The sequence below is a fragment of the Natator depressus genome, chromosome 1, assembly GCF_965152275.1.
Source record: "Natator depressus isolate rNatDep1 chromosome 1, rNatDep2.hap1, whole genome shotgun sequence".
Classification (NCBI taxonomy): Eukaryota; Metazoa; Chordata; order Testudines; family Cheloniidae; genus Natator; species Natator depressus.
In genome coordinates this window covers 56,103,623-56,130,816 of record NC_134234.1, presented here as the reverse complement: position 1 = coordinate 56,130,816, position 27,194 = coordinate 56,103,623, and the positions used below count along the sequence as shown (strand labels likewise).

Below are 27,194 nucleotides of genomic sequence, written 5' to 3'. Positions count from 1 at the left end.
GGTTGGTGGAAACACTCATGCAAGAGGCAAAAGTACATTCTTAACAATGTGTGCTGGTGCCCCCTACAGCCAGCTTCTGACTCAAGTTGCTCATATTTCTTGGAGCAGAGGAGTTCTTGCAGTAATTTAGTGTTGAGAATAAATTTATCATGAAATATTGAACAAGTGTTAACATTCACTTTGAGCAAAATAACAGCCTTGACAGAGTTTACACCCATTCAACTTTTCTCTCCAAACACTATGCATCACAAAGAACGCTTTTCATTAGACTGTTGCTGGTAAACAGAACAAATTCTACCTTTGATACAAACACATTTTAAAAAATGAGCATGTTCATTGATGAAATGAAAAACCAGGACATTTCAAGTGCCCCAAAAGAAGGTCCTGGGATCCTAGGACATCATACAAAAAATCAGGACTGCTTTGGTAAAACTGGATATACGGTTTCTTTAGATATTCTTGAGCACAGCTTACGTTTTTCCAGGATCAAGGCCCAAGTTATTATTGTTGCTAATATTTACAGAGAATATTTTCCAAATGAAAAACTTTCTCTGTAGACAGGTTTCAACACAGTAACCAATTCTGTTTGAGATATAGATGCTCTGGCAGAGATAACAAACACAGCCAGCTCCAGTGGATTTTATAATCACAGCAACCACAAACAGCGGGAGTTATAAACTCTGCTGGTGAATTCTGCAAATCCGGTAGCGTGGGTAGTTTGTAAGGTCCTAAAGAGAATAACTGTGGAACCATATCAGGCCATCAGTTTATAAGCAGAACTTTCCAGTGATTTCTGCTTTGCAGCACATGCCGTAATACGGCCCTTGGCTTTTCCTATGTCCCTGTCCCTCCTTAGGTTAAAAAAAAAATCAAGGAAAATTAAAATGAACGTAGGTTAACATAATTTTAAGGGTATAAATGTATATAGCCAAACATCAGGGAATTGTTTTCTGTAACATGAACTTAGCCATTTGGCATGTCCTGGCCTTGTCTTGACCTGCCGCTGTTTGGTTGTTTGGGTTTGTATGATGGCAAACAGCGTGCGCTGCGCTGCTATTTAATGCCCGCCTTAACAGATGCGAGTAACAGTGGTCTGGACCGGCTCTTTGGGGTGGGAATCGTCTTTGGGTTGGGGGTGGGCAGCACAGTGCGGCCCCGCCCCGGGCCTGGCGCCCCTGCAATAGCGGGCACCGGCTGCCTGCGAGACGAATTTAACACCACCCTCCTGTCACGCCCCTGGGGCTGGCGGGTAGGAGGGGTTAGGGGACGTCAGTCCGTCCCTCAGCTCAAGGCGGGGCCCGGCAGCGCCCCACACCGAGCGGAGGGCTCGGGGGGGGGAGCCCCGCCTCGCCGCGCCGCGCCGCGCCGCGCCAAGCTCGGGCCGAGCAGAGGGAGCCAGCGCGAGGCGCCGCAGTGTGTCAGGCCCCGCCTCCCCCGGGCTCGTACCATTTGGCGGCGCTGGTGGGGGGGGTGCGCGGCAAACCCCAGCCAGGCGTTCGCTGGCTGCCGCGCGAGCGACTGGACTCCCCTGTGATCTCCGCGCGCAGACCGCGCGGCCCCCGCCTTCCCCCGGGCTCTCGGGCCCGCGCCGGGCCTGGGGCAGCCCTGGCGGGAGGGCGCGGCGCCCGCGGCTCCCCCGCCCCGCGCGCCCGCCCGGGCCCCGCCGTTATTCGGACGCGGAGGCCGAGGCGGGCAGCGCCAAGAGCGCGGGGGACCCGGACCATGCTGGGTAGCGGGCGGCGGCGCCCGGCGGACTCGCGCCCCGACCAGTGGGTGCTGGTTGCACCAGGTAACCCCCCCTCCCCCGGGCCCCGCGGAGCAGCTGGAGCCCCGGCGCCCCGTCTCCCCACCAGCGCCCCCGGGGGAGATTGGACCTCCCTCAGCGCCCCAGGTGCCACCCCCCCGCCACTAGGGCCCCTGGGGAGACTTGAGCCCCCTACCCCCACGAGCTGCCCTCTGGGGAGACTGGAGCCCCGTGCCCCATCTCGGCAAGGAGGGGCGCGATCTCAGTGCAGTGAGACTTGATACCGCTGATCCACACCAGCTTCCCTTGTTGTGCCCCATCGAGTCTCCGGGAGCAGGACCCAGCGGGGTTGAGGGGCTGCTCTTTGTAGAAGGTTAAATTCTTTGCAGCTGTATTACAGTCAAGACAGGGGGCAGGATGTGATGGTCTATATCTGCTGCCCCTTCCCTCTCACGAGTGAGCTAGATGCATCTCAAAGGCTACTGATGCTGCAGAAAGAGAGAGATCTTCCCTTATCAAATACTTAGATTTCCTTGGCTGATTTGCACCCTAGTCAAGACCTCTCTGTATATCCAGCCAACCCCTATCGTGCTAAGAAGCAGGATCATCTACCGGACCTTCCTGTGTGTAACCTTAAGTAAAGTCTTACAGAGTTCACCATTCTGCTTCTCAGTCCATACTCAATATTTTCCTACATCACTGGGATGTCATAAGGCTTAACTCATTAGAATTAGTAAATTGCTGTGAGATCCTTGGAGAGAAGGTGCTGTGCAAGTGCAAAATATCATTTCTAGAGTACTCTCACAGGTGCTTGATCTCACCTGTTTTTGATGATCTCTCGTGAAGGAGCCTTGCCTACTTCACAGTTTATTCTGTCTTCTGTTTTCTAAAGGGAATGGCGTAGAGACATAAACATCAGATTCGAAACACTTAGACCCTTCTGAAACACAAAGTTCTAAACCTGATGGGGTCTACTCAACCCTTCATCCTTATAGGATAAAACAGAATTCCCTGTATCTGATGGAAGAATGTTTCAGATGAGGGCCTTAAAAACTGAAATCATCTCTGGCCTGTATTTCCCTCCACTCCACAACTGTCATTCAGTATGATTTGTAAATGTAAAATTGCATTACTGCTATTTTTTGCAGTGTCTGGATTTAAAATGTCATCTGATTCTTAGGTTTCAGAGTAGCAGCCGTGTTAGTCTGTATCCGTAAAAAGAAAAGGAGTACTTGTGGCACCTTGGAGACTAACACATTTATTAGAGCATAAGCTTTTGTGAGCTACCGTATGGTAACACCCATTGTTTCATGTTCTCTGTGTATATAAAATCTCCCCACTATATTTTCCGCTGTATGCATCCGATGAAGTGAGCTGTAGCTCATGAAAGCTTATGCTCTAATAAATTTGTTAATCTCTAAGGTGCCACAAGTACATCTGATTCTTACCTTCAGTTATCTCCAAACAAAAGATTGGTTAATTTTTAAATGAAGGTGGCTGAGTGAGAGAGAATGTGCACAAACTGTAGGAAACAGAGAAAAGATGCATTTCTCAACCCTATTTTCTTCTGGATTTGCTGATTCCTCCCTGTCTGTTCCACACTTGGATCTGAGCTACAGAGTGTACAAGATGCTGCCGCTGATAGTAATAATAACTAGGGCTATCAATTAATCACAGTTAACTTATGCGATTAACTCAAAAAAATGAATCGCGGTTCAAAAAATGAATTGCGATTAATCACACTAATAACAATAGAATACCAATTGAAATTTACTAAATATTTTTGGATGTTTTTCTACTTTTTCAGTATTGATTTCAATTACAACACAGAATACAAAGTGCACAGTGCTCACTTTATGTTATTATTTTTGATTACCAATATATGTGCTGTAAAAATGATAAACGAAAGAAATAGTGTATTTCACATCATACAAGTACTGAAGTGCAATGTCCTTATCGTGAAAGTGTAATTTACAAATGCAGATTTTTTTTTTGGTTACGTAACTGCACTCAAAAACAAAAGTGTAAAACTTCAGAGCCAAGTCCACTTGGTCCTACTTCTTATTCTGCCAATAGCTAAGACAAACAAGTTTGTTTATATTGACGGGAGATACTGCTGCCTGCTCCTTATTTACGCCACCTGAAAGTGAGAACAGGCGTTCGCATGGCACTTTTGTAGCTGGTGTTGCAAGGTATTTACATGCTAATATGCTAAACATTCATATACCCCTTCCATGCTTCGGCCGCCATTCCAGAGGACATGCTGATGATGCTCATTAAAAAAATAATGGGTCAATTAAATTTGTGACTGTACTCCTTGCGGGGAGAATTATATGTCTCCTACTCTGTTTTATCTGCATTCTGCATATGTTTCATGTTATAGCGGTCTTGGATGATGATGACCCAGCACATGTTTGTTTTAAGAACACTTTCACAGCAGATTTGACAAAATGCAAAGAAGATACCGATGGGAGATTTCTAAAACTAGCTACAGCACTCAACCCAAGGTTTAAGAATCTGAAATGCTGTCTAAAATCTGAGAGGGATGAGGTGTGGAGCATGCTTTTAGAAGTCTTAAAAGTGCAACACTCTGATGCAGAAACTACAGAACCCAAACCACCAAAAAGAGAATCAACCTTCTGCTGGTGGCATCTGACACAGATGATGAAAATGAACATGTGTTGGTCTGTACTGCTTTGGATCGTTATCAAGCAGAACCCATCATCAGCATGGAACCATGTCCTCTGGAATGGTGGTTGAAGCATAAAGGGACATATGAACTTTTAGCGCATCTTATACATAAATATCTTGCAATGCCAGCTACAACAGTGCCATGCAAATGCCTGTTCTCACTTTCAGGTGACATTGTAAATAAGAAGCAGGCAGCACTATCTCCTGCAAATTGTAACCAACTTTGTCTGCGTGATTGGCTGACCAAGAAGTAGGACTGAGTGGACTTGTTGGCTTTAAAGTTTATATTGTTTTGGTTTTGAATGTAGTTGTTGTTTTTTTTCTACATTTGTAAGTTCAACTTTCATGGTAAAGAGATTGCACTACGGTACTTGTATGAGGTGAATTGAAAAATACAATTATTTTGTTTTTTACAGTGCAAATATTTGTAATAAAAAAAATGAGCACTGTACACTTTGTATTGTTGTAATTGAAATTAATATATTTGAAAATGTAGTAAACATCCAAAAATATTTTAAATAAATGGTATTCTGTTGTTGTTTAACAGCACAATGAATCGTGATTAATTTTTTTAATCGCTTGACAGCCCTAATAATAACTGCTAGCTCTTATATCATGCATTTCATCTGCAGATCTCAAAGCAGTTTACAATACAGGTCAGTATCATTCTCCTCATTTTACAGTTGGGAAAACTGAGGTACCAGGCGAGGTGAAGTGAGGTCACCTACCAGCCTAGTGACAAAACCAGGAATAGAACCCAGATTTCCTGAATTCCAGTATAGGATGAGGATTCACTTCTCACATGCATCCAGTGAAGTGGGTATTCACCCACGAAAGCTTATGCTCCAATACGTCTGTTAGTCTATAAGGTGCCACAGGACTCTTCGCCACGTCTTACTTTGACATCTATGCAGACTTCAGTTTAGAGTTAAGTACTGTATTCAAACAGCTGGCTTTGCCAACAAATGCCTCTTTCCTATTAATTTTAACACACTTAACTTTATGCATGTGAGCAGTCAGTTCTGTGCAAAATGTTAATCTCTCACATCAGCATTTTCAGAAGTGGAGCCAGAGCTTGTAAATTCCAGGAACTCAGGTTTCCTTACAGAGGCTATGTGTACACTAGGGGGGCTTTACTGGTATAGTATAGGTATAATATACCAGCAGAATGCTCCTGGTGTGGGAACAGCTGCACTGGCAAAGCTGCCAACTTTGCCAGCAAAGTTTATAAAGTTCATCAAATGTATAGGAAAGTTTATTAAATTCAGTAGAACCTGAAAGCACACATGGAGTTTCAAAAGTCCACAGCAAACAGCTCCAAGGTTTTGCTGCTGACATAATCAGAAATAGTCCTGTGGTTGAGGTCTAATTGAAGACCATTGAATATAATAAATGTAATGTTTTTTGATTAAGTGTTTTTGAGAAATTACAGGAAGTTGAATACCACTTTTTGAAGTCCCATATTTCAGAAGTGTTTTGTCATAATTTCCGTAAATTCTCATGTGGCTATACTTGCAAAACTTGACTTTACTTTCCAAATTTCCAATAGAAAAGTCTGTTTTTTGAGGAAGTTAAGTGGGCAAAATGGGGCTTATAACAAAAGTTCGTTACAATTTTAGGGCCTGATCATGATAACTCTTACTTATATGAGTAGTCCTTACTCATGATAATAGTTCCATGGTCTTCAATGGGACTACTTATGTGGGTAAGGGGGTTACTCAGATGAATAATTATTTACAGGATCTGGTCCTTAACTGTGGAGTCTCTATCTTGTCTCTCTAGTTCTTGCAACTCCTTTGTGGCGTAGGTTAGTAACAAGTTTCTGATCTTATGCAGGGAAACATTGAATTATGGAGAGAAAAGATTTGTTTTAATGTTACAACAAGAAGCACAAAAGAGCTAATTGTTACTTTTTCTTCTTGGAAAGTAGGTACATCCAAAGGGTCCAATCCTAGAAACACTAAGGCACAGCTGTAGCTGCTCACATGAGTAATCTTAGCATTAGAATATCTCACATGGGTGTTGATATCATGTACCACCCTATGTATTCAGTAGCATATTTTCACCTGGACATGAATAGTTCATCTTGCTTTGATTGTGCCTTATTTTAACGTTAATGGAGAGGATGGGTTAATTCTGCAAAGAAGCAGATGTCTTGGAATCAGTCCAGACAGAGACGGGAAACTGAAATTAGGGGACTTGTCAGCAAGTATTCAGAAGTGAAACTGAAACTGTACCTAAATCATGTGTATCTTGATATCCGTCAAGCCCCAAGCAGCATGACAGCAGCTTGCTATATTGAAAACGGTGTGAAATAGAGTGCTACAAAGTTAGGGCCTGACCCTGCAAACCCTTAACCACATGCACAACTTTTCTCATGTGAATAGTCCCATTGTACTGAGAATTATTATTGTATTAATGTCACAGAGACCATTGAACAGCCCTAGCATGATTTTTAGTTTGGATTGAAAACAGTTAGCTAGAAATAAAAAGCTCTGTTATTCCATTATCCATCTCCTGAGTCACCATTCAGAGTGATAGTAAATCTTAATATGAAACTTTTGCACTTCAGTTAATGGTGACATGCTTTCCCCCGGCTGATCACTGTGATGCAGCATTGGAAATGGCAAGATATTGTCAGTACTTGCAACAAAAATCAGTGGAATGCCAAATAGTTAAATTGGAAGGCTGAGTGGTGCAATTTCTAAGTCTTCAGTTGAAGTAATCACATGAGCAAAGAAAAAGCCTGTTTTTATCGTTTAATAATGAAAGGAACAGTTATTTTGTGGTTTACTTTTTCGTCTGCAGGATACTTGGCATGTTTCCTGAGCAAATGTTGTTTACCAAATTATCAGATTGAGACTGTGCTATCAACCCCTAGGGCATCAGCAAGCATAATTGAATATGTGGGGCTTTCATATTAGCCTAAGGAATAAGAGAAGGAGAGTGACAAACTTGAAAACTCTGGATCATATTGGAAAAGTAGTCATATTAAAATAAGTTCTAGGACACATAGTATGTAAAATATAATTTATATTAACAACTTACACAGACAAATTATATTTATTTTTTTACATGTCATTACTCCTGGGGGCATTCTGTGCCAAAAATTTAAAAATTCAGTGCACAATATTTTAAAATTCTGCACAATTCTGCAAATTTTATTTGTCAAAATAACACTACAAGTTAATCACGCCAATTCCAATTATTTTGGTAATTTATTTCAAAATACCTGTCAGCAAATATATCTGTAACAATTCAGACATTCACAAAAATTCCCCTGGGAGTAGAGAGTTAAAGAAACCCCTATGACAACCCAGTTCCTCTGTTTCTCTGTCCCCTTTGCCCCCTCTCCGGATCCCAGCCAGGGGGCCAGACACCCACAACCCCTCGCCCCCAAGCCTACCTGTGGGGCCCTCCCACCCCCACGGCCAATACAGCCAAACCCCCTCCTCCCCAGAGTCCAGCAGCAAGGCCCTCGCAGCCCAGATAGCCCGGTCCCCTCCCAGAGCCCAGCTGCGGGGGGCCCCCCATGCCCAAACACACTTCCTCCCTCAGAGCCCAGGGATCCAGAGGGAGAAACAGCCTGATGCTTGGTCCCAGGCTTGCACAGAGTTTCCTGCATGCTGCCCTCTCTTTCCCTCAGGGAATGCTGGGAACTGCAGTTTCCAGGAACCCTCTAGCTCTCTCTCCCTCCCCCCCAAGCAGTGTCTTCTATGTGCAAGCTGGTCTCTGCCGAGTCCAGTGGTTCCTAATGGCAGCAAGCAGCAGTAGAGCCCATTTCTGTGGGGGAAAGGAAATTCTGTGTGCAAAACATTAATTTCTGCAAAATTCTGCATTGCGCAGTGGTACAGAATTCCCCCAGGAGCAGCATGTTAAGATCCTGCCTTTTAAAACATTTGGTTTTGTTCATTTCTGTTTAACCTAAAATAAAAGATGTTTAGCCCAATTTGTTCATCTGCCAAAGAGCAAAACACAGTAGTAGAGTTATAAAACAGGATCCAGGAATTGCTTAGAATTTGAAATTCAGAGAGACATTTGGACTTTTATATTTATCTGTCTCTTCAACAACATTCCCTGAACATGTAGGTTTAAAAAAAATCTAATAAGAATTTTGTACATATTGCATAAAAACACTGCAGAATATATATATTAATATTAAAGTCATCTTAAAAAGTTAGTGGATTAAGTGTCCAGGACAAATTCAGTGGTGAGTTTAGAGAGCGGCTTTGTTGGCATAATTTACCTGTGCTTCCCCCAATGTGTACATTATATCAGCTTAAATTCCCTTACACTTAAGACCTTTTACCAACAGGTAATTTGCACCCATTCTAATATGTCATCTCTGAATATGGTCCACTAAGTATAAGGAAGACTACTTTGATGTAACTCATAAGCTGAGGGGCCAGAAGAGAGGAGTATAGCAAGTAAAATAACCGAAAAGAGATGTGAGACCCTCCCCTCCTTCTGTTCCTATCTTCTGGCTCCTGAGTGAGCAAGTTACATCAATTTAGGCATTGTCTACACTCAGGAATAATGCTGATTCAGCAGTTGGTGTACCTGCACCAATGCTGACCCTTAAGTGTAGACAAGAGGAAGCTGGGGTTTGCATCAGTTAAGCTAGTCAGGATTTAACCTTGCTTAAGCTAATCAGAGTTTACCCATACTTCAGTGGGTGCAAACTCCGGCATGCCCTTGTCTACACCTAGGGTTGAGCATGGTTACAGCTACACCGATTGCTGAATTAGTGCTGTTTCTCTGTAGGCAAGTCTTAGACTTGCTCCTCGTTAGTTGCTTTAAAAAAGGTGAATTATACCTGAACGGGGTGAAGCCAGAGGAGGGTTCTAGTGGTCCTCATAGGCAAAATCAGTCATTCCATTTGGGAATAGGGGCAAAAGACTAACCAAACCATCTGGTAGTGTTTTCTCTGAAGTTTCACTCAAGATAACTCATGTTTGTCCGTGACTGCACCTTACAATTCACAGGTGATACATAAGGTGGTGTAAGTTTGAGGAGTGCAACTTGTACCACCTTAAACATCATTTCTGAATTTAGTCCTTTGCTGGAGAGTACCAATCAATGTTTCAGCGATTGCCAGACTGATAACCATTAGTGCATTGAGAGTAAGCATTGGAGAAGTCCTCGCTCAATTTTTGAAGATAGTATTACAGATTTGTTATGAAGAAAGCCAGAAATGTAAGCTCTCCAGCACTTTCTGATGTTTGAACATAGTTGAGAAATCGACTGCAAAAGCAGAATTTTCAAAGAAGATGCAATGGATGCTCCTACAGAATGTGTCTGTGCAAAAGTGCCTGTTTTCTAAAGTAGTTGAGGGTTTTTGTGAAGATGAAGTATCGGACTGGGAGTCAAGAAATCAAGTTTATAGTCCTGTCTTTGATACTTGACTGACTTTCTGACCTCTGCCAAGTCACTTATCCTCTGTGTAACTGAGTTGATTCCTCTGTTGATTGGAACTAATGCATTCCTCATATTGATTATTAATTAAACTTTGTAAAACTCTTGGATGATGTAAAGTGTCATAAATCCTATGTAATCTTATTCAGCCCTTCTAAAAGGTCTGTATTACTTATAAGCCTGGGTTGCAGAGTCGTAGGGCATCACACTTACGTACCATAGAGTCGTTGGTACTGAGCTAAAGCCATGTACTTCAGAGTTCCTTGACTCCATGAGGTACACAGATGAAGCGAGATTATTAGATCTAAAATATCTGCAGTATTAGTATGTCACTCTGTCTTTATTTAAAGCTTTTATTAAAATATCTATCAAAAGGACTTCATCAAAATGTTCCCATGTTATAAACAATGTGCAAAGGCTGCATGGGCTGGCAGTACTGCAAGGAATGGAAGAAAATACAGTTATGTAGATGACTTTAAACTAGATAAATCCATATGTTTTAATATCTGTTTTTAAATGAAATCTTAACTTTGTAGTTCCAGACTTTTTAATGAGCCTTTCTTTTTGAAAAAAAGCCCTCAATGTTCTTTTAAGGCTAACCTTAATGGCATCTTTTTGCCTGAGAATTCCATATCCTTTGATACCAGTCTGTTAAACAGAGTGTTCATTTCTAAAATTTGCTTGTAAAAATAGATTTTGCGTCATCCATAATTGCTTCATGTAGCTTGATGGGGTTTTATGCTCCTTCATGTAGTAGAAATATAACGCAGAACTGCATTGGGCCTGGTGTTGGCATGGAGAAAAACTGGCCTGCCAGGGGGATTCAAGGGCTGTGATGAAATTAAAGGTGGAGCTAGCGATTAGCAGCTGCCAGAACATCAAGGGTCAATTTCACCAGCCTGAATTAAAAAAAAATAAAAATAAAATGCACTTCCAATTTAGTCATGTAACAATAACCAATCTATAATATGGAATTTGGTTGTATGTCTGACCTCCAGGAAATGTGATAAGGTTTCCCGCAAGATTTTAGGAATGAGTCGGGCAAGTGAAAGTCATCAGATGACCTGAGTGTTTTCGTTAAATGTGAAAGAAGTCTGGACACTTTTAAAAAGCTTTAATTGTTTATTCTGGTATTATTTTAGACTTGGCCTGTGTTAAACTGGGAGAGGCTTTCATGTGAGGGAATGCATGACGATAGAAAGTAAGGGTGCTGGGATTACCATCTAGTGTACCTGCTGTGCTGCACATTTTCAAAGCTTTTATAGCCTCTCTTAAATCAGGTTCAGGATAGAGTAAGTTGTGAAATTCACTTTGTAGACTTCAGTGAAAATGACGTGTCCATCTCAAAGCATTTTTTTTTAAACTGTTTAGTGTTACTTGATGAATACTGCAAAGATTACTGTAGAATATATCTTAAATGATATATACCAAAACCAATTTTAGAGAGACACAAGGTGGATGAGGTAATATAAAAAAGGTAATAAAAAAGGCTCAAAAGCTTGTCTCTCTCTCTCCAGTAGAAGTTGGTCCAATAAGACAGTGGTTCTCAACCGAGGGTACATGTATCCCTGGGGGTACACAGAGGTCTTCCAGGGGGTACATCAATTTATCTAGATATTTGCCCAGTTTTACAACAGGCTGCATAAAAAGCACTAGCAAAGTCAGTACCAACTAAAATTTCATACAGACAATGACTTGTTTATACTGCTCTATATACTATACACTGAAATGTAAGTACAATATTTATATTCCAGTTGATTTATAATTATATGGTAAAACTGAAAAAGTAAGCAATTTTTCAGTAACAGTGTGCTGTGACACTTTTGTATTTATGTCTGATTTTTGTAAGCAAGTAGTTTTTAAAAGAGGTGAAACTTTGGGGTACGTAAGACAAATCAGACTCCTGAAAGGGGTACAGTAGCCTGGAAAGGTTGAGAGCCACTGCAGTAAGTGATATGACCTCACCCACCTTGTCTCTCTAATATCCTGGGACTAACACAGCTACAGCAATACTGCGTAAAACCAGTTTTGACATTTATTTAAACAGCCCCATAAACACATTATGCTTACTTCTTAATTACCTCGTTTGTTAGGGTTATAAAGGCACTATATATTTGTGTGAATCTGTAATGTAGTCATATTCTTAAATGCTGTGCTGGATGAACAGTTGTCTAGTTTATCTGTTACTAATACACCCACCTTTACTGGGTGAGCAGTTTTGTCTACCTGCCTCCATCTTGGTACAGTGTCTAGGTGCAGTATAATTAATTGAAAGGCATAATTTCTAATCAAAAGACCTTGCACACACTCACTAACTTGTTTTTTGCTCATATAAAAGAAACTCCTTGGGGCAGAGTTTATAAAAACTATTCTTGTATATTGTGGCAAATAATCCATCTTCCTTTAGGATTTAACAAGAGACCTCTTGCATCTTTGGTTTGGTTTTTACTTATATTCTCCAATTTTTTTTAACCAATTATGGGTCTTAGACCTTAAGACAAAAGACAAATTTTAATTCTTAGTTTTCCTGGAAACAGCAAAGCTGCTTTGATATTTCTTTTTAAGAAAGCCCATTAACTTAGCAACAACATTATCTTTTTCACTGAATATGGGGCTGAAAACCACACAAAAAAAAAAAAAAAAAAAAGGCAATCCAGTTACCTTTGTAAGTAAAGATCTCTGTGCCTTTTATAGGGCTTGCAAAATGTGGTCTTTTTCTCTTATATCTGATGCCCTTTCCACAAAAGTAATGCTTTCTTACCCTGACTTCTTATTCTTGAGTATTCTCTCCTGTAGGTGTTCCATTTAAATAGGGGGTTCTTAATATTTCAAGGCCAAGTTGGTTTGGTATCTATTTCTGCAAGACAGCACCATTGCAATGTTTTCCCCGTCTGCATGCCAACCTGATTTTCAAGCATAACTGATTTCTAATGAAAATTACTTCTAGTCAATGGAAGAAATGACAGAGTAGGTCTGGTGGGGACATGGCATTGTATGTGAAAGAAAGCCTAGAGTCACATAAAGTAAACATCTTAAACGAATCAAAGTGTACCATAGAATCTCTGTGGATAGAAATTCAGTGCTTGAACAATCAGAGTATAGTAGTAGGAATTTACTACTGGCTCCCTGACCAGGATGGTGATAGTGATTGTGAAATCCTCAGGGAGATTAGACAGGCTACAAAGACAGAAAACAAATTAATGATTGGGGGATTTCAGCTATCCTCATATTGTCTGGGTATATGTCACCTCAGGAAGGGACACAGAGATAAAATTTCTAGACATCATAAATAACTGCTTGTTGGAACAGCTTGTCCTGAAATCCACAAAGGGAGAGCCAATTCTTGTTTTAATTCTAAGTGATACACAGGATCTGGTCCAACAGGTGGAAGTCGGGTCCTAGTGAGGAAAATAGAAAGGAGCATAAACTCTGGCAAGTCAATCGTAAACTAGGGCAGGCCAAGAAAAAATGTGAAGAGCAACTAGAAAAAGACACTAACAGCAAATATTTTTTTAAGTGCATCAGAAGCACGAAGCCTACCAAACAGTCAGTGGGGCCACTGGACAATCAAGGTGCTAAAGGAGCACTGTAGGAAGACAAGTCCGTTATGGAGATGCTAAATGAATTCTTTGTATTGGTCTTCACTGTATTGGATGTGAGGGACATCCCTGCATCTGAGCCATTTTTTTAGGTGACAAATCTGAGGAACTTTCACAGCTTGAGAAGTCAATAGAGGAGGTTTTGGAACAAATAGATAAATTAAACAGTAAAATGCCACCAGGACCACTTGGTATTCACCCAGGAGTTCTGAAGAAACTCAGATATGAAAATACAGAACTACTACCTGTGATATACCTATCACTTAAATCAGCCTCTGTATCAGATAACTGAAGGGTAGCTAATGGAACACCAATTTTTAACAAAGTCCCCAGAGATGATCCTGGCAATTACAGGCCAGTAAGCCTAACCTGAGTACCAGGAAATTGGTTGAATCTCTAGGTCACAAAAAAATTATCAGGTACATAGATGAACACAATGCGTTGGCTTTTATAAAGGCAAATGCTGCCTCACCAATCTAGTAGAATTCTTTGAAGGAGCCGACAAACATGGACAAGGGTGATCCAATGGATATAGTGTAATTGGACTTTCAGAAAGCCTTTGACAAGGTCCCTCACCAAAAGCTTTTAAGCAGAGTATGCAGTCATGGGATAAGAGGGAAGGTCCTCTCATGAATCGGTAACTGGTTTCAAGCTAGGAAACAAGGGGTATCTCCACAGTGCAATTAGACACTCATGGCTGGCCCATGCCAGCTGACTCAGACTCCCAGGACTCAGGTTAAGGGGCTATTTAATTGTGGTGTAGATGTTCAGGCTCAGGCCTGAATGTCTGCACCACAATTAAACAGCCCTTTAATCCAAGCACCCTGAGCTTGAGTCAGCTGGTACTGGCCTGCTGTGGGTTTTTAATGACAGTATAGGCATACCCAAAGGGTAGGAATAAATGGAGAGAGGTAAATAGGAGGGTCCCCAAAGGATCTGTGCTGGGACCAGACTGTTCAACATACTTATAAATGGTCTGGGAAAGGGGGTAAATGATGAGGTGGCAAAATTTGCAGATGATACAAAATTACTTAAGATAGTTAGGTCCAAAGCTGACAAAGGGATCTCACAGAGCTGTGTGACTGTGACAAAATGGCAAATGAAATTCAGTGTTGATGAGGGCAAAGTAGTGCATTTTTGAAAAAATAATTCCAACTATACATACAAAACCATGATGTCTAAAGGAGTTCTTACTGCATAAGAAAGAGATTGTGGAGGCACTGTGGATAGTTCTCTGAAAACCTCCACTGAGTGTGCAGCAGCAATCAAAGGAGTGGGGAAAAAAGCTAACCGAATGTTAGGAACCATTAGGAAAGGGATAGAAAACAAAACTGAAAATATCATAATGCCACTGTATAAATCCATGGAACACCCACACCCGCAGTACTATGTGCAGTTTTTGTCACCCCATCTCTAAAAAGATATATGAGCACATATAAGAGATATTAGGGATGCAATCTCATGCTCTGGGTGTCTCTAAACCTCCAATTTCCAAAAGCCGGGCGTGGATGGCAGGGGGATGGATGATTGGAAATTGCCCTGTGCTGTCCATTTTCGCTGAAACACTGGCACTTGCCACTGTCATAAAACAGGATACTGGGCTAGGTGGCCATTGTTCTTGTCCAGCATGGCCACTTTTTGTGTTCTGATGTAATGGACATACTGGGTGGCTTTCAGGGGGAAATTACCAGTATCTGAAAGGTAAATCCAATTAATACAGACAAGTATGTTGGTGAAGTATGATGGGGTGGGAAAGATCTCTCAATTTATAATTTATAATTCTTTTCAGAGCCTGTTACTGATCTTCCTATGAAATCTGATGGTGGACCTTTATTTACAAGACTGCGTAATCCAAGTACAGGCAAGTTTGCAACAGTTAAGGACATTGTTAATATTATGGTTAATTCTCTCCTTCTCTACCAGAGAATTAATATTTTGCAAGCTGAAATGATGATAGGGTTAATCTCATGTGCCAGAGATTTTGTTGAGGATGCCATGTAGTTAATTGAGTTAAAACATTTAGGATTTGTTTTATAATTTTAATTGGTTGAACTGTTCATCAGAAATATTGGCAGCACAAAAAAGTGGTATATTTCAAGTGTGTCTTTTAAATGCATTAGTTTTTTGGGGATCCACAGGCCTTTCTTATAAATCCAAATTTAGATTCTTCAGCTAGTCACCTATAAAATAAACATTCAGCTAGGAGAGGCTTTTATTACACTTGCCAAACTTTTGAGCCTTTTCATTTTTAACTATGATTTTCTTTTTACTCAGTCCAAAGTGTGGTATCTCTTTTCTTGACAGTAGATGATGATTTACGTTTAATTAGAAACATATTAGAAAAACAAATATGTAGAAAATTTAATGAACCTCCCTCCAATCTCCAAAACAATCATTTTCTTCTTTGGTTGTATAGCTAGTGTATCTTAAAGCTGCCTTTGTCTAAGACTTTCTTTTCATTAAAGTATACAGTATTAAACCCTGTTTAGTTTATTTAAACAGAAAATCTTCACATTTAAAGTAGTTTGTTTGAAAAAATCTGGTTCAAGTTATTTCTTCACTCCATAAATTCATTTGCTTTTGGTAGGATCATTGGGTTTTTTAAAATGTCAACACTCATGTTTATAACAGTAAAATACATCTGAGAACCTTAATTACAGATGCAGATAATCTGCTAGTTTCTGCTTTGTGCCTAAGGGAAGAGATTAGTGAAAGACAAGAGATGCAGAATGGGAAGAGAGCTTATTAATTCTGTTTAAAAATATTCAGAATTTAGCTTCAGAATATAAAGCAATGCACAACTTCCATCTGCTGTACTGAATTGGCTTTGCAATTTGTCACCAGAATTGAAAAAAAAGTAGATAAGAATTTATATTTTACCAAGGAAGGAAGTGATCTCTTTAACTTATAGAATGAAAAGTGTGGGGGAAGGCTTTTAGAGAAAACCTTTAAGTGTAGTTGTTGACACTGAAGCTGGGTAACTTACTATAGAATTACCAGAAGCCTATTTAAAGATCTGTGATGCGCAAACCTTTGGTTATGTAACCTTATGTATGAGTGCAAGGTCTGAAATAGGAAGAGAAGACAACACCCTTTTAGCATCTTTTTAGAATATTTGTGTTTTAATAAATAAATTGTTGTCTCCAAATATTGTATAAACACCCATGCAATGTGTGCTCTTGAGAGATCAGCCAGAACTAACCAAGTCTGCAAAATCATACAACTTCTAAAGCAAAGTCTTGGTGACTTTCCATTATAGTAATGGAGATTGTCAGCCTTGTTCACAATGTATTTGGCGTTTGGTAATCAAAACTAATATGGGAGGCATAAGAATGATCCATTCCACTTTGTCCATGTGAAGCAATGACAAGCAGGGGGATTTTGTGAAGGGGCCTAAAACAAAGCAATTTCTGTCATCTCCAAGATTTCAAGTTTCTAATGAAACCCACTTGTTCAGCTCCCTCAGTCACCTAATTCATTTAACCCATAATCTCCCTACATCTGTACCAACACACAAAAATAAATGACAAACAACAAAATGACGCTTAAAAGAGTTGGGACTCTCATTCCCTATCCCTGAGTCAGATAACTCCGAGACAGACACAAAGAAAGAAGAGGGAAATTCTCACTATCACCAACCCCTCCCGTACAGACAAAAGCTAATTTCTTGTGTGATCTGATTTGGGTTTGAATCAAAGGCTTTGCATTGTAAGATGAACTATTCACACTTCTTATTTATTGATTCAAAATTGAGTAAGGATTATAGAGCTGGTAAACGAACATCTGTATATAATAGTTTTCTTTGTCTAAGCTTTCTTTGTAGTTACAGTGTGTGTAGAATGTATGTATGTTTATGTATATATTAGGCAAGTTCTTCAGACATATTGGATGGTCTTTTGATTTTCATGAAAGCTTACAAATACAAACCAGATTTCTTTTAACAGGAGAAGCTGCCCTCTACTTATTCAATAGCAGTGCACAGCAGCTGTTTGAAGTAAAAGCTTTTCATGAAGAATATCGTTCTTGGTTTATAGGTCAGACTGTTCAACATGGTGAGTGTTTCCTCTCCCTTACCCCTAAGTGTAACTAATATTCATACATTTCCCCCCATAAATTTACTAGTGTATCTCCTAATTTTAGAGTCCAGTCACACAGTATCTCCATCTTCTGAGGCACTCACATGCCATCTGGATTTAGCCAGGGGTGGGGCTTTGTGGTTTCTTAGAAGACTGCATTTGGCAGCCTCAATTAGACAGATGTTCGTGTGTCTTGAAAAAAATCAAATTGTCGTAAACTCAAGTGCCACAAAATATTTAGCTTTCCTTGTCGATCAACCTGACAAGTCCTCAGGGAACATATGTATATTTTAATTTTAGGGAAGAAAGCATAAATGGACCCACTTATTTTAGCAATGAAATATAGTTTCAGACATTGAAACATTTGGTCCCTCTTCCTTTAACCTACCATTCTGGTTCCCAGAAAAGCTTTGGGATCCCAAGCTGATGGTTCTTTTCCTGAGGCTGGTATTTAGGAATTTCATGACTTGGAGCAAGTTCCCCTATTTATTCACAGCCCTCTCATCATCCTAGCCTATCTTTTTAAATAGAAGGCAGACAACTTTCTGTACCTTCTCACCAAGGATCTAACAATGTTTTTATCAATGAGGATGTCACTAGAGAAATGTTTCTTGCCCAGTAAATTATTGCATCCTATTTTATTTGATTTTTTTTTCCCTAGAAAAAGTATCATTTAATGATAGGGGAACACACAATTTTCTAAAAACTGTATATCTTCTTTAATTGTATTATCCCTACGTGTGTGTTTAATTCTAAATTTCCTTTGCACAGGTGCATATAGGAATAACCAGACTGCAAGTAATGCTGCTGTAAGCTTTGATTTGCTGTGGGTGGGTGTTGAGCTGAGGGAGTGTGCATGCTTCATGCTGCTGATTATATTGAATTTTCTATGTCCGTTCTCCTCCCACCTTCTGCCTTGGCCCCTGAGAAATAGCTGTCCTCAGGAACCATCACCTGCATTTTGTTTAGAAGCCTGGAAAGATGTTCCTAATTTCTTTGAGTGCTGCAGGGGCGTATATAAAATTAACTCCTGTATCTCTGAAAAGGTTATTCTTCTGAAGATAATTCTCCAGCTTTTTGTTTTTGTTTGAGTATTCTAACTATGTATAAGTCTGAAATTCATTAGTTTTTCAGTTCCTGTAAAATGGGTCCATGTTAAACCTAGTTTTGTTAGTGAGCCTTTCAGGTTCCTGAGTGGAGTTTCCCTGTCTTTTCTCCCATTTGTCTGACATATCGGTGGCATGGAATCTCTGATTCTTGATTTCCTGCATCCCCTGAAAGAGGAGCTTACTCCAATTCCTTGTAATTCATGTTATCTTCTCTTGTTTGGCTTTTTTTTTCTTTATATCCCAGTGCTCATGCAAATACATTACCTGGAAGGTGGGTTGAACTGCCTCTCAAGCAGTAACATATTTGTTGTGGCTCTTAATGATCTAGACTACAGAAGCTGCTGTGTGAAAAGCATAACAGTACCTCCCTTTGATAGCCGGCATGTCATCTTCACAGCATGCTCCATCTTCAGCTGTTCCAGAAACTTAGACCTGATCTACACCTAAAACATAGGTTGACTTAGCTACGTTGCTCAGGAGTGTGAAAAATTAAGGCTACCAAAGCCCCGGTTTAGACTGGTAGACTGGAATTCTTCTGTCAACCTAGCTACTGGCTCTCAAGGGAGTGGATTGACTACACCACTGCAGCTCTGCCATTGTAGCACTTGTAGTGTAGACATATCCTGCATTCCCTGCTGGCTTCCAAAGGCCTGTCTTTCTTTCTGCCTTTTTATAATTTATTTTTAAGTATTTAATGATGATCTCATTGTTTGGATTTTTCTCATATTTTCCAAGTGACAATAATGCATTACTAGATTCATTGCTACTGAAAATGTTGTTTTTACGGGAACAAAAGAGTGTGTAGAGAAATAGAAATACATTCAGAATTCTGTGTCCCCAAAATACAAAAAAGCGTCTTTAAAAATAAAATTGCTTTCTCAGTGGTGTGGTGGTACTTTCCAGCCGTCAGATTAAAAAGTACCAATGACAAGGAATAGATGACTGTAAGACAGAACTTGGGGAATGAGGTTTCTTACTTATTTAGCGGTCTTACTCTAAAATGGAGAAGATTTGGAAATAAATATGCAAATTAATTAAAGACATCACAAATTATAATTTACCATTGGGACTGTTAGTTCTGTTGTTAGGTCTTCCATTGGAAAATCAACACTTTTTGAAATATGAAGAATAAATTATTAGTTGTAAGCCAAATGATTCTCCAATAACCTGATCTTGATTTAGCAAGATTTAGGAAATACAAAATGGGAAAAGTATGTTAAAATTTCATTCCCTCTTAATGAATTAAAACAAAAACCTCCCTCTAGCTGTCAAGTCCACATATCTACACTCATTTTTGGTTTTCGAATGTCAAGTGGTTATCAATTATTAGATCTTATCTAATGAACTTCTAATGAATGTTACATTGTTGTTTCCAATTATCTATACTGAAGGCTCTGTTAATTGAAGGCCCCATCCTGCAATTGGTATATATTATTAAACATACGCACTGGGCCATATTCTCTGGTCTACTAAGTTCACTTTGTGTCACATAAGAAACCAACAGAGAATTCCCCCATGCAGAGGGAATCTCTGGCCTTTGTAAAACACGCAGAATTCAGCTACAACTCCTCTTCTGCTTCCTACTGCAGAGCTTTCTGCGTGATGTAAGTGGGGAAGGGGCCACAGCAGAGCGAGGTCTCATTATGCCTGATTCTCTGCTGATGGAAGGGATTTCCCCTGCAGCATGCATTGAAGCTAGCCCCCTGCAGCTTTAAGTTACGCGAGGACTGGGGGAGAGCAGAATCATTGAGCTATAGTCAGCTTCCTATCAAGACACCTGTCCCACTGTATTTTAATGTGGCTTTTGCACAATTAAGAATAAGCCCTCTTTATATTAAGGCATTTGTAAAACAAAATAACAGAATATACTTAACTGCTCCATGAAAACGATGCAACCCCATCAGTAAAATTAAAAGGAAATAATCAATCTGTCTATGTTATGCTTCTGAGAATAAAATGTTCTTTCATCTTTCTCTCCATAGATGGACGCCTATTGTTTGCAACACCAATGGATCCTTTATTTCTGGTGCTTTTCTACCTCATAAAGGCAGAGAAAGAGGTAAGTGTCCTTGATTCTGGCATTAGAAATTTTAGGGGAAACAGCTATTTATTGCTTTATTTTCTCTAAAAGTTATTTTAATTCTTTAAAGTGGGACTCCCACACTAAATGAATATTGCATTATATATCACTGAAGCATAAATACATGTCCCAGACAGGTTGTTGTCATCTTTGCCCCTGTTGTTTGGTGATCAGAGATGTAGTGTGTTGTCAGTAAAGGATGTTATAGTTAAGGTTACATTTTGACTTTGATATAAGCCTTATATTTTTCTCTCTGCTCATAATTATCTAAAAAATTTTCCGTTTCATCTGAAATGTTCCATTCTTGGTCTCATACCAAAGGTGAATATTTTGGAAAGTTTGAGATGAATTCATTCATCCATTTTTGATTATGGAAGGTGAGGGAAATAAAAATACTTTTACCACTCTAGGAAAATGTGAAGAAGCTGCTTTGCTTGTTCATGAGTTTAAAAATGGCTGACCTTCACAAGTTGAAATTTCCACATGTCTAGTCCTTACTGAGGACTAATCTCTAAGCCAGTTTGCTTAACTAAATATAAAAATTAACAAAACAAGTTGAATTATAATCATTGGAAAAATCCATTTTGTGACTGCTCAGCACAAGATTTCCCCCTAAAATTTGAGTTAAGTTTTTTGGCTTCAGTCGAACAAAGCACTTAAATACATGCTTAAGTACTTTGCTGGATTGGGGCCGGTTGCTTAGTACTTTGCGGGATTCATAGATTCCAAGGTCAGAAGGAACCATTGTGATCGTCTAGTCCACCTCTTGTATAACATGGGCCATAGAAGATCCCTGAAAAAATTTCTAGAGCATATCTTTTAGAAAATATCCATTCTTTGATTTAAAAATTTTCAGTGATGAAGAATCCATCATGACCTTTTGTAAATTGTTCCAATGGTTAATTACTCTCACTGTTAAAAATGTACACCTTATTTCCAGTCTGAATTTGTGTAGCTTCAACTTTGAGCCACTGGGTTGTGTTATACCTTTCTCTGATAGATTGAAGAGATCATTATCAAATATTTGTTCCTGTGAAGGCACTTGTAGACTTAATCAAGTCACCCGTTAACCTTTTATTTAAACTAAATAGATTGACATCCTTGACTCTATTGCTGTAAGGCATGTTTTATAATCCTCTCATTATTCCTTTGGCTCTTTTCTGAACCTTCTCCAGTTTACCAACATCCTTCTTGAATTGATGGCACCAGAACTGGATATAGTATTCCAGCAGCAGTCACACCAGTGCCAAATACATAGGTAAAATAGCCTCTCTACACTTATTCAAGATTCCCCTGTTTATGCATCCAAGGATTGCATTAGCCCTTTTTTGCCACAGGGTTGTATTGGGAGCTCATGATCAGCTGATTTTCCAGCATGACTCCCAAATCTTTTTCAGAGTCACTGCTTCCCTGGATAGATTCCCCCCATCCTATAGGGATGGTCTACATTCTTTGATCCTAGAAATTGATTCCTGTGAGTCCCTGTGACTGTGGTACCTGGAGGAACTACACTGAGAATGCTTATTCAGGGCAAGCTGCAAAGGATAGGGCAGACAATCCCCAAAACTGGTGGTTTATTCTATAATTAGATTTCACCAAACCAGTAACCAAACAACTTCTGTAATACCTTACTGGTTACCAAGAAACCAAAATACGGTCCCCTTTAAGCAATCCAGCCTTTGGCTCCCACCCAGACAGCCAAGTCTAATATAGTGACGGTTACTAAAACCTTATTCACCATATATAAAGTTCTACCAATCGCAAGAGACCAGACGCATTGCCCACCAGGTCAATGAATATTTCATATCTCACCCACAGTTACAGCCAGTTCTTATTAACTAAATCTGAGATTTATTAATAAAAAGAAAAAAGAGAATTGTTACGGTTAAAAAGAAAGAAGAGAATTGTTATGGTTAAAAGATCAATATACATACGGATATGAGTAAAGTTCTTATGTCTGTTTCATTGCAGAGATGGTGAGGCTGCTGATCTGCAAAAGTTCTTCTAGAATCAGTTCAATAGGTTATAGTCCCTTAGGCAGTCCATGTGCAGAGCTTGTTCAAATTCTTCCATTAGAATTTCAGGATGGATCCAGAGTAACCTGGAGACCTCAGTCCTGTGCGCTTAGACTTACCTTGTCAAAGTTTAAGCAGATCTGAGATAAGATAAGGATCAGGCCCAGGTCTTTTCTTGTAGCTGAACCAGCCATGGTCACAGCAGGGCCTTTCTTGGATGACGAATAGTTAATGTATATTGTTGCTTTGAAGCTAATCTCTGTTTCCTGGTTACTAGTTGTATTCATTTACATAAGGCAATTAACCATTCAAACAGTTCACAGCTAATTTACTTATGTGGAATTTACAAGTTTCAAAGAAAAATGAAGCCAATAATATGTATTAAACTGCAAGTCCCATCTAGATGATGATATCCCTTTTTGATCTCTGAATCAATAGAATACAGTAATGAATCATTACGGATAGAAACAGAATTTTAGCATCTACAATTGAATTAGATCAGAGGGGTAGCCGACAAAGTGGGTATTTACCCACGAAAGCTAATGCTTCAATACGTCTGTTAGTCTATAAGGTTCCTTAGATCACATTGTTTAACTTCTAACAAGATATAGATAAACACAGACCAATACAGTTATTATCTATTCTTGTTCTCTAACAGTATAAGCAAACATATCAGAGTTTCTAGTCTACTTAACATGACTTTGATAACTATCTACAGGGAATGACCCTGTTCATCATTTCAGTACCTTCTGTTGAGTTGTTACGGGTCATACACCAGTCAATCAGTCTGTCAGTGTCACATCGCACTGCACAGGGCTCAAAGAGGGAGAAAAACTAAAATTAATATATATGAAACAGCTCCAAACATGACCTAAAATAACTTTAAAATACTACCATTTTAAAGTAATTGTCACCCTGCAGGGCCAGAAGTGAATGCTAGTTCTCATCTGGAAACAGAGAATCTCCTCTTTCCTGTCATTATAGAGCACCTGAGTCTAGAGGCCTGTAGAGCTGAGAGGTATTGGAGTTTGAACTGATAAGCAGCTGTTTGTGTAGGACTGAATAGTGCCTTTCCTGAGCCGGGGTAGGTGCAACTTTTGTGGGGAACCTACATGTTTGTGGGGAGGAGGAGGAAACATTTCTATGGCAGGTTGAACTTAAAGAGAAAAGGTGGCTATTTGAAGTAGTTACAGGGGCTGGAATGTAGATAAATCCTGGAATTTGCAGATTATGGGCAAAGGGATGGTTAAGTAATCCAAGGCAGATAATAAATGAATTGATCACATGGCTCTGCAAATTCTCACGTGTAATTTAAAAGTACAATACATCAGGAAGAATGGAAAAATGCACTTAATTAGTTAATGTAATCTCTTGTCCATGAGCCAAAGGACACTAGCTTATCTAACTGGAAGAATTTAAATGCCACTCTTCATTCATGCCAAATGGAGGCAGTAAATTAGGTTTACTTATCTGAAAGGCTTCTCTTTCCTTCAGTACCTGTTTCTTGTTTCTCCCTCCAAGATTCCCTGCTACTGTGTCATGGAAGAACAAGTATATGGATGAGAGAGAATTATTTTCTTTGTGCTTTTAAGTAGTGGATTCAGGATACAAAATCTTACTTTTATGCATTTTCTTCTAGCAGTGAACATCTGCTTGATATTTCTAACCAGTAATTTAACCTATATTGTGTTGGAAATGTTTCATCATTTTATGATAAAGGGTAACCATAAACATGTTTGCTTTATAGTATTGTAGTCCATCCCAATCTTATAGTAGTCCACATTCTTATAAACAATTACAGAAGAATACTTTCAATGGCTTTCCATGAACCACACTTCATTCAGATTTGGTTGCCCTTTGAAAACCTTATCCACAAATTAATTTTAATATACATTTATTTTTTTTACTCTTGTAATCGTTTTCTTCTTTTGATTTTTACCTCTACTTTTTTCTGCGCTAGAAACAAATATGAAATCCTTTGTTTTGTTTTGTACCTTGTAAATTTCAGTTGGTTGTTCTATGAATTCTCTGATTGCTCCAATGAGATTATTCTCTAATAATGAATGTGGTTTACCGAAGTGTTTTATTGTCACCCTGACCAGCATAATGACTTCAGTTTTGGCCCCCAGAGACTGTTCACTCTAAGGATGGAGAGCTAACTGAGCCTTTGTACTGATGTGCTCAGGGAGGTTTCCAAAGGGAAAGCTGTCAATTGTGCCAAACTGTGCTGAATAATTATGCATTGTAATGCCTGGCAAAGGCAAGATTTGTTTGATGGTTCTGTTGTGTACAGTGCTATTTAAGCTGTGCCAAAACCACTTTATGTAAGACTTCAGGCCAAACTGGAACTCACTTTCCAGAGGTGAAAGGTTAGTACTATGTTCCTTAAGATGCACTGCTCCTCTGAGATTCTTCTTTATGGAAGGGAAAAAAGCAAAATTTTAATGAAAATTATGATGCTGAATTTAATCCAGCAGGTTGTGTCTAGAAAAACTATTGGCACACATTAACTACCGTAACATGCTGCCATCTTCCAAAGTAAACCCTCTGTACTTTGCATTTGTTTGTCTCCATGATATTTTAAAACTGGACCTTTTAAAGTACACTAATTGAAAAGTTCAGTACTTTGTAAGTATTTACGGTTTTGAAATCTTTCTTCATAGTTTGTTGCTCTGTAAACAGTTTATGAATATGTTGTTGTACTCCTAGCAATCCAGTCTTTGTAATCCTTGCTTTAGGGCTCTAGCCTTAAAAAAATTTAATGGCTTATTATATTTTTGCTGTTGTTGACAGTAATGTTTCTATAATCCCTTTTGATTTTTTTTTTCAGCAAGGAAAGTTCCAACCACTGGATCAAGTTGTGGTTGATTCAGAATTTTCTAGCTGTACGATGTTGCTGCAGTGTGCAAGAGTTATGGACTCACTACATCATGTGATAGAAGAAAAAGGTACACGATTTTGGATATCAGTTTAGCTAACAGACTAATACTTCAGCTAATATTGGGTTCTGAAGGGTGTATTTATTTGTTTCCGTTGACGTCTGCACAGTGGGACTAGAAGCCACTCTGCTGCTAAGCCTACAGCACTAGGCACTGGCTTTTACGTCTTGTTTCACCAAGCATCTTTGGTGTGCCAGTGTAATCTGCCACATGTCCTGCTGCATTTCATTATTGGAGTCCATTCATGTAGTTGATCAGTCTCCTAAATTTGCAAAAAGTTTTCCCTCCATAAAGTAACTGCCATATTTGGCAAATTAAGCCTTTCTCTTTTTTTTATAACTTGTATCTCAGTTACAGCTCTATTTTTTAAGGTTTTTTTTTTTTTTTTTTACTGTGTATATATGTATGTATGTGCATTTCTGTGATTGCAACTGTAACCACCACAACTACAGTAAAATCAGGGATCAGCAAAAGAGTGCTTTCTCAGTAGAGGAGGGGTCTAACCAAAGGTACTCTACTGGAAGACTGTACTCTACTGGAAGACTTGAAGACTTTTTAAAAGTGCGAGTTTATGCTGAAAAGTGACTATGTGATAATGGCACCACCAGGCTCATCATTTTGTGTGTTTAGAGTTGTGTCTGCTGATTTTAGCAATAAATTTTTTTTTATTGCTTTTATTCCGGTTAGTTGGACTGTTTTTGCCAAGTTATGAGTGAATGAGCTGGATTTTATTCCTTCTTTTGCATCAGCAACAGAATTGTTTACTCAGTTACACTTGAATATTGCAGTTGCACAGGTATTGCTGAAGGCCTAATTGAGCATGTAGAGGCTCTGTTACTTTGGGTGATATGTGTGATAGAAAGAACCTAGCTTGTGTTTACATCCCAGGCTGAGTGTGCAGGGTTGGCAAGTAGAACACCAGCTTTTCACTTACAAATGTTTGGTCTGAAAAACATTGAGACAATAAACATGTAACCCCCTCAATGTCATTGGCTCAGAGTAGAACTGCACTTTAGTGATTGTTTAAGTTTAAGTAATGATGTTAGAAGTGGTCTTTATTTCAGTATTTTAAAAGGTGTTGCACTTGGCTGAAATTATATACTGCAGCTCTAAATTAGTAGCATACAGTTCCACCATTTGATATTAAAAATGATATATCATTAAAGTTGTAAAAGGAATCCGAGTGGTTCCCTTATCCTGTGAGCAATATCTCTTTTTTTTTGTTGTTGGTGAGTATCACATGGGTCTTGGAGTGACTCTTTTGCCAGGTGGACGGTCCACTAAGGAGCAGTGGCACCAGTGTCCCCTGTGAATTACCAGTACGGTATATGGAGAGTAAGCAGGCCCAAGCTGGGATGGGGAAAAGGGAGAATGAATGGCTGTGAGAGGCATTTCAGGAAAGGAGAAGAGACAACACAAGTTCCTGCAGTTTTCCATAAGCTTATAGTGTGGTGTTAAAATTAAGTAAAAAGAAAAATTTATTTTAAAAAAGTCAGCAGTTGTCTGCCATTGTAAGCTTTGTTCTG

At 39.4% G+C, this 27,194-nt stretch overlaps 1 protein-coding gene across 1 annotated transcript in view; it reads left to right on the top strand.

The window, feature by feature from the left end:
* The first annotated feature begins 329 nt into the window (after window positions 1-329).
* RNASEH2B (ribonuclease H2 subunit B) overlaps window positions 330-27,194 on the top strand; it is a 46,346-nt gene continuing 19,481 nt past the window's right edge. The window contains exons 1-6 of the mRNA XM_074957064.1: window positions 330-426; window positions 1,286-1,789; window positions 15,239-15,310; window positions 17,394-17,501; window positions 20,617-20,693; window positions 25,560-25,677. Of these exons, the coding sequence (XP_074813165.1) occupies window positions 330-426; window positions 1,286-1,789; window positions 15,239-15,310; window positions 17,394-17,501; window positions 20,617-20,693; window positions 25,560-25,677 (976 nt within the window). The remainder of the gene's footprint in view (window positions 427-1,285; window positions 1,790-15,238; window positions 15,311-17,393; window positions 17,502-20,616; window positions 20,694-25,559; window positions 25,678-27,194) is intronic.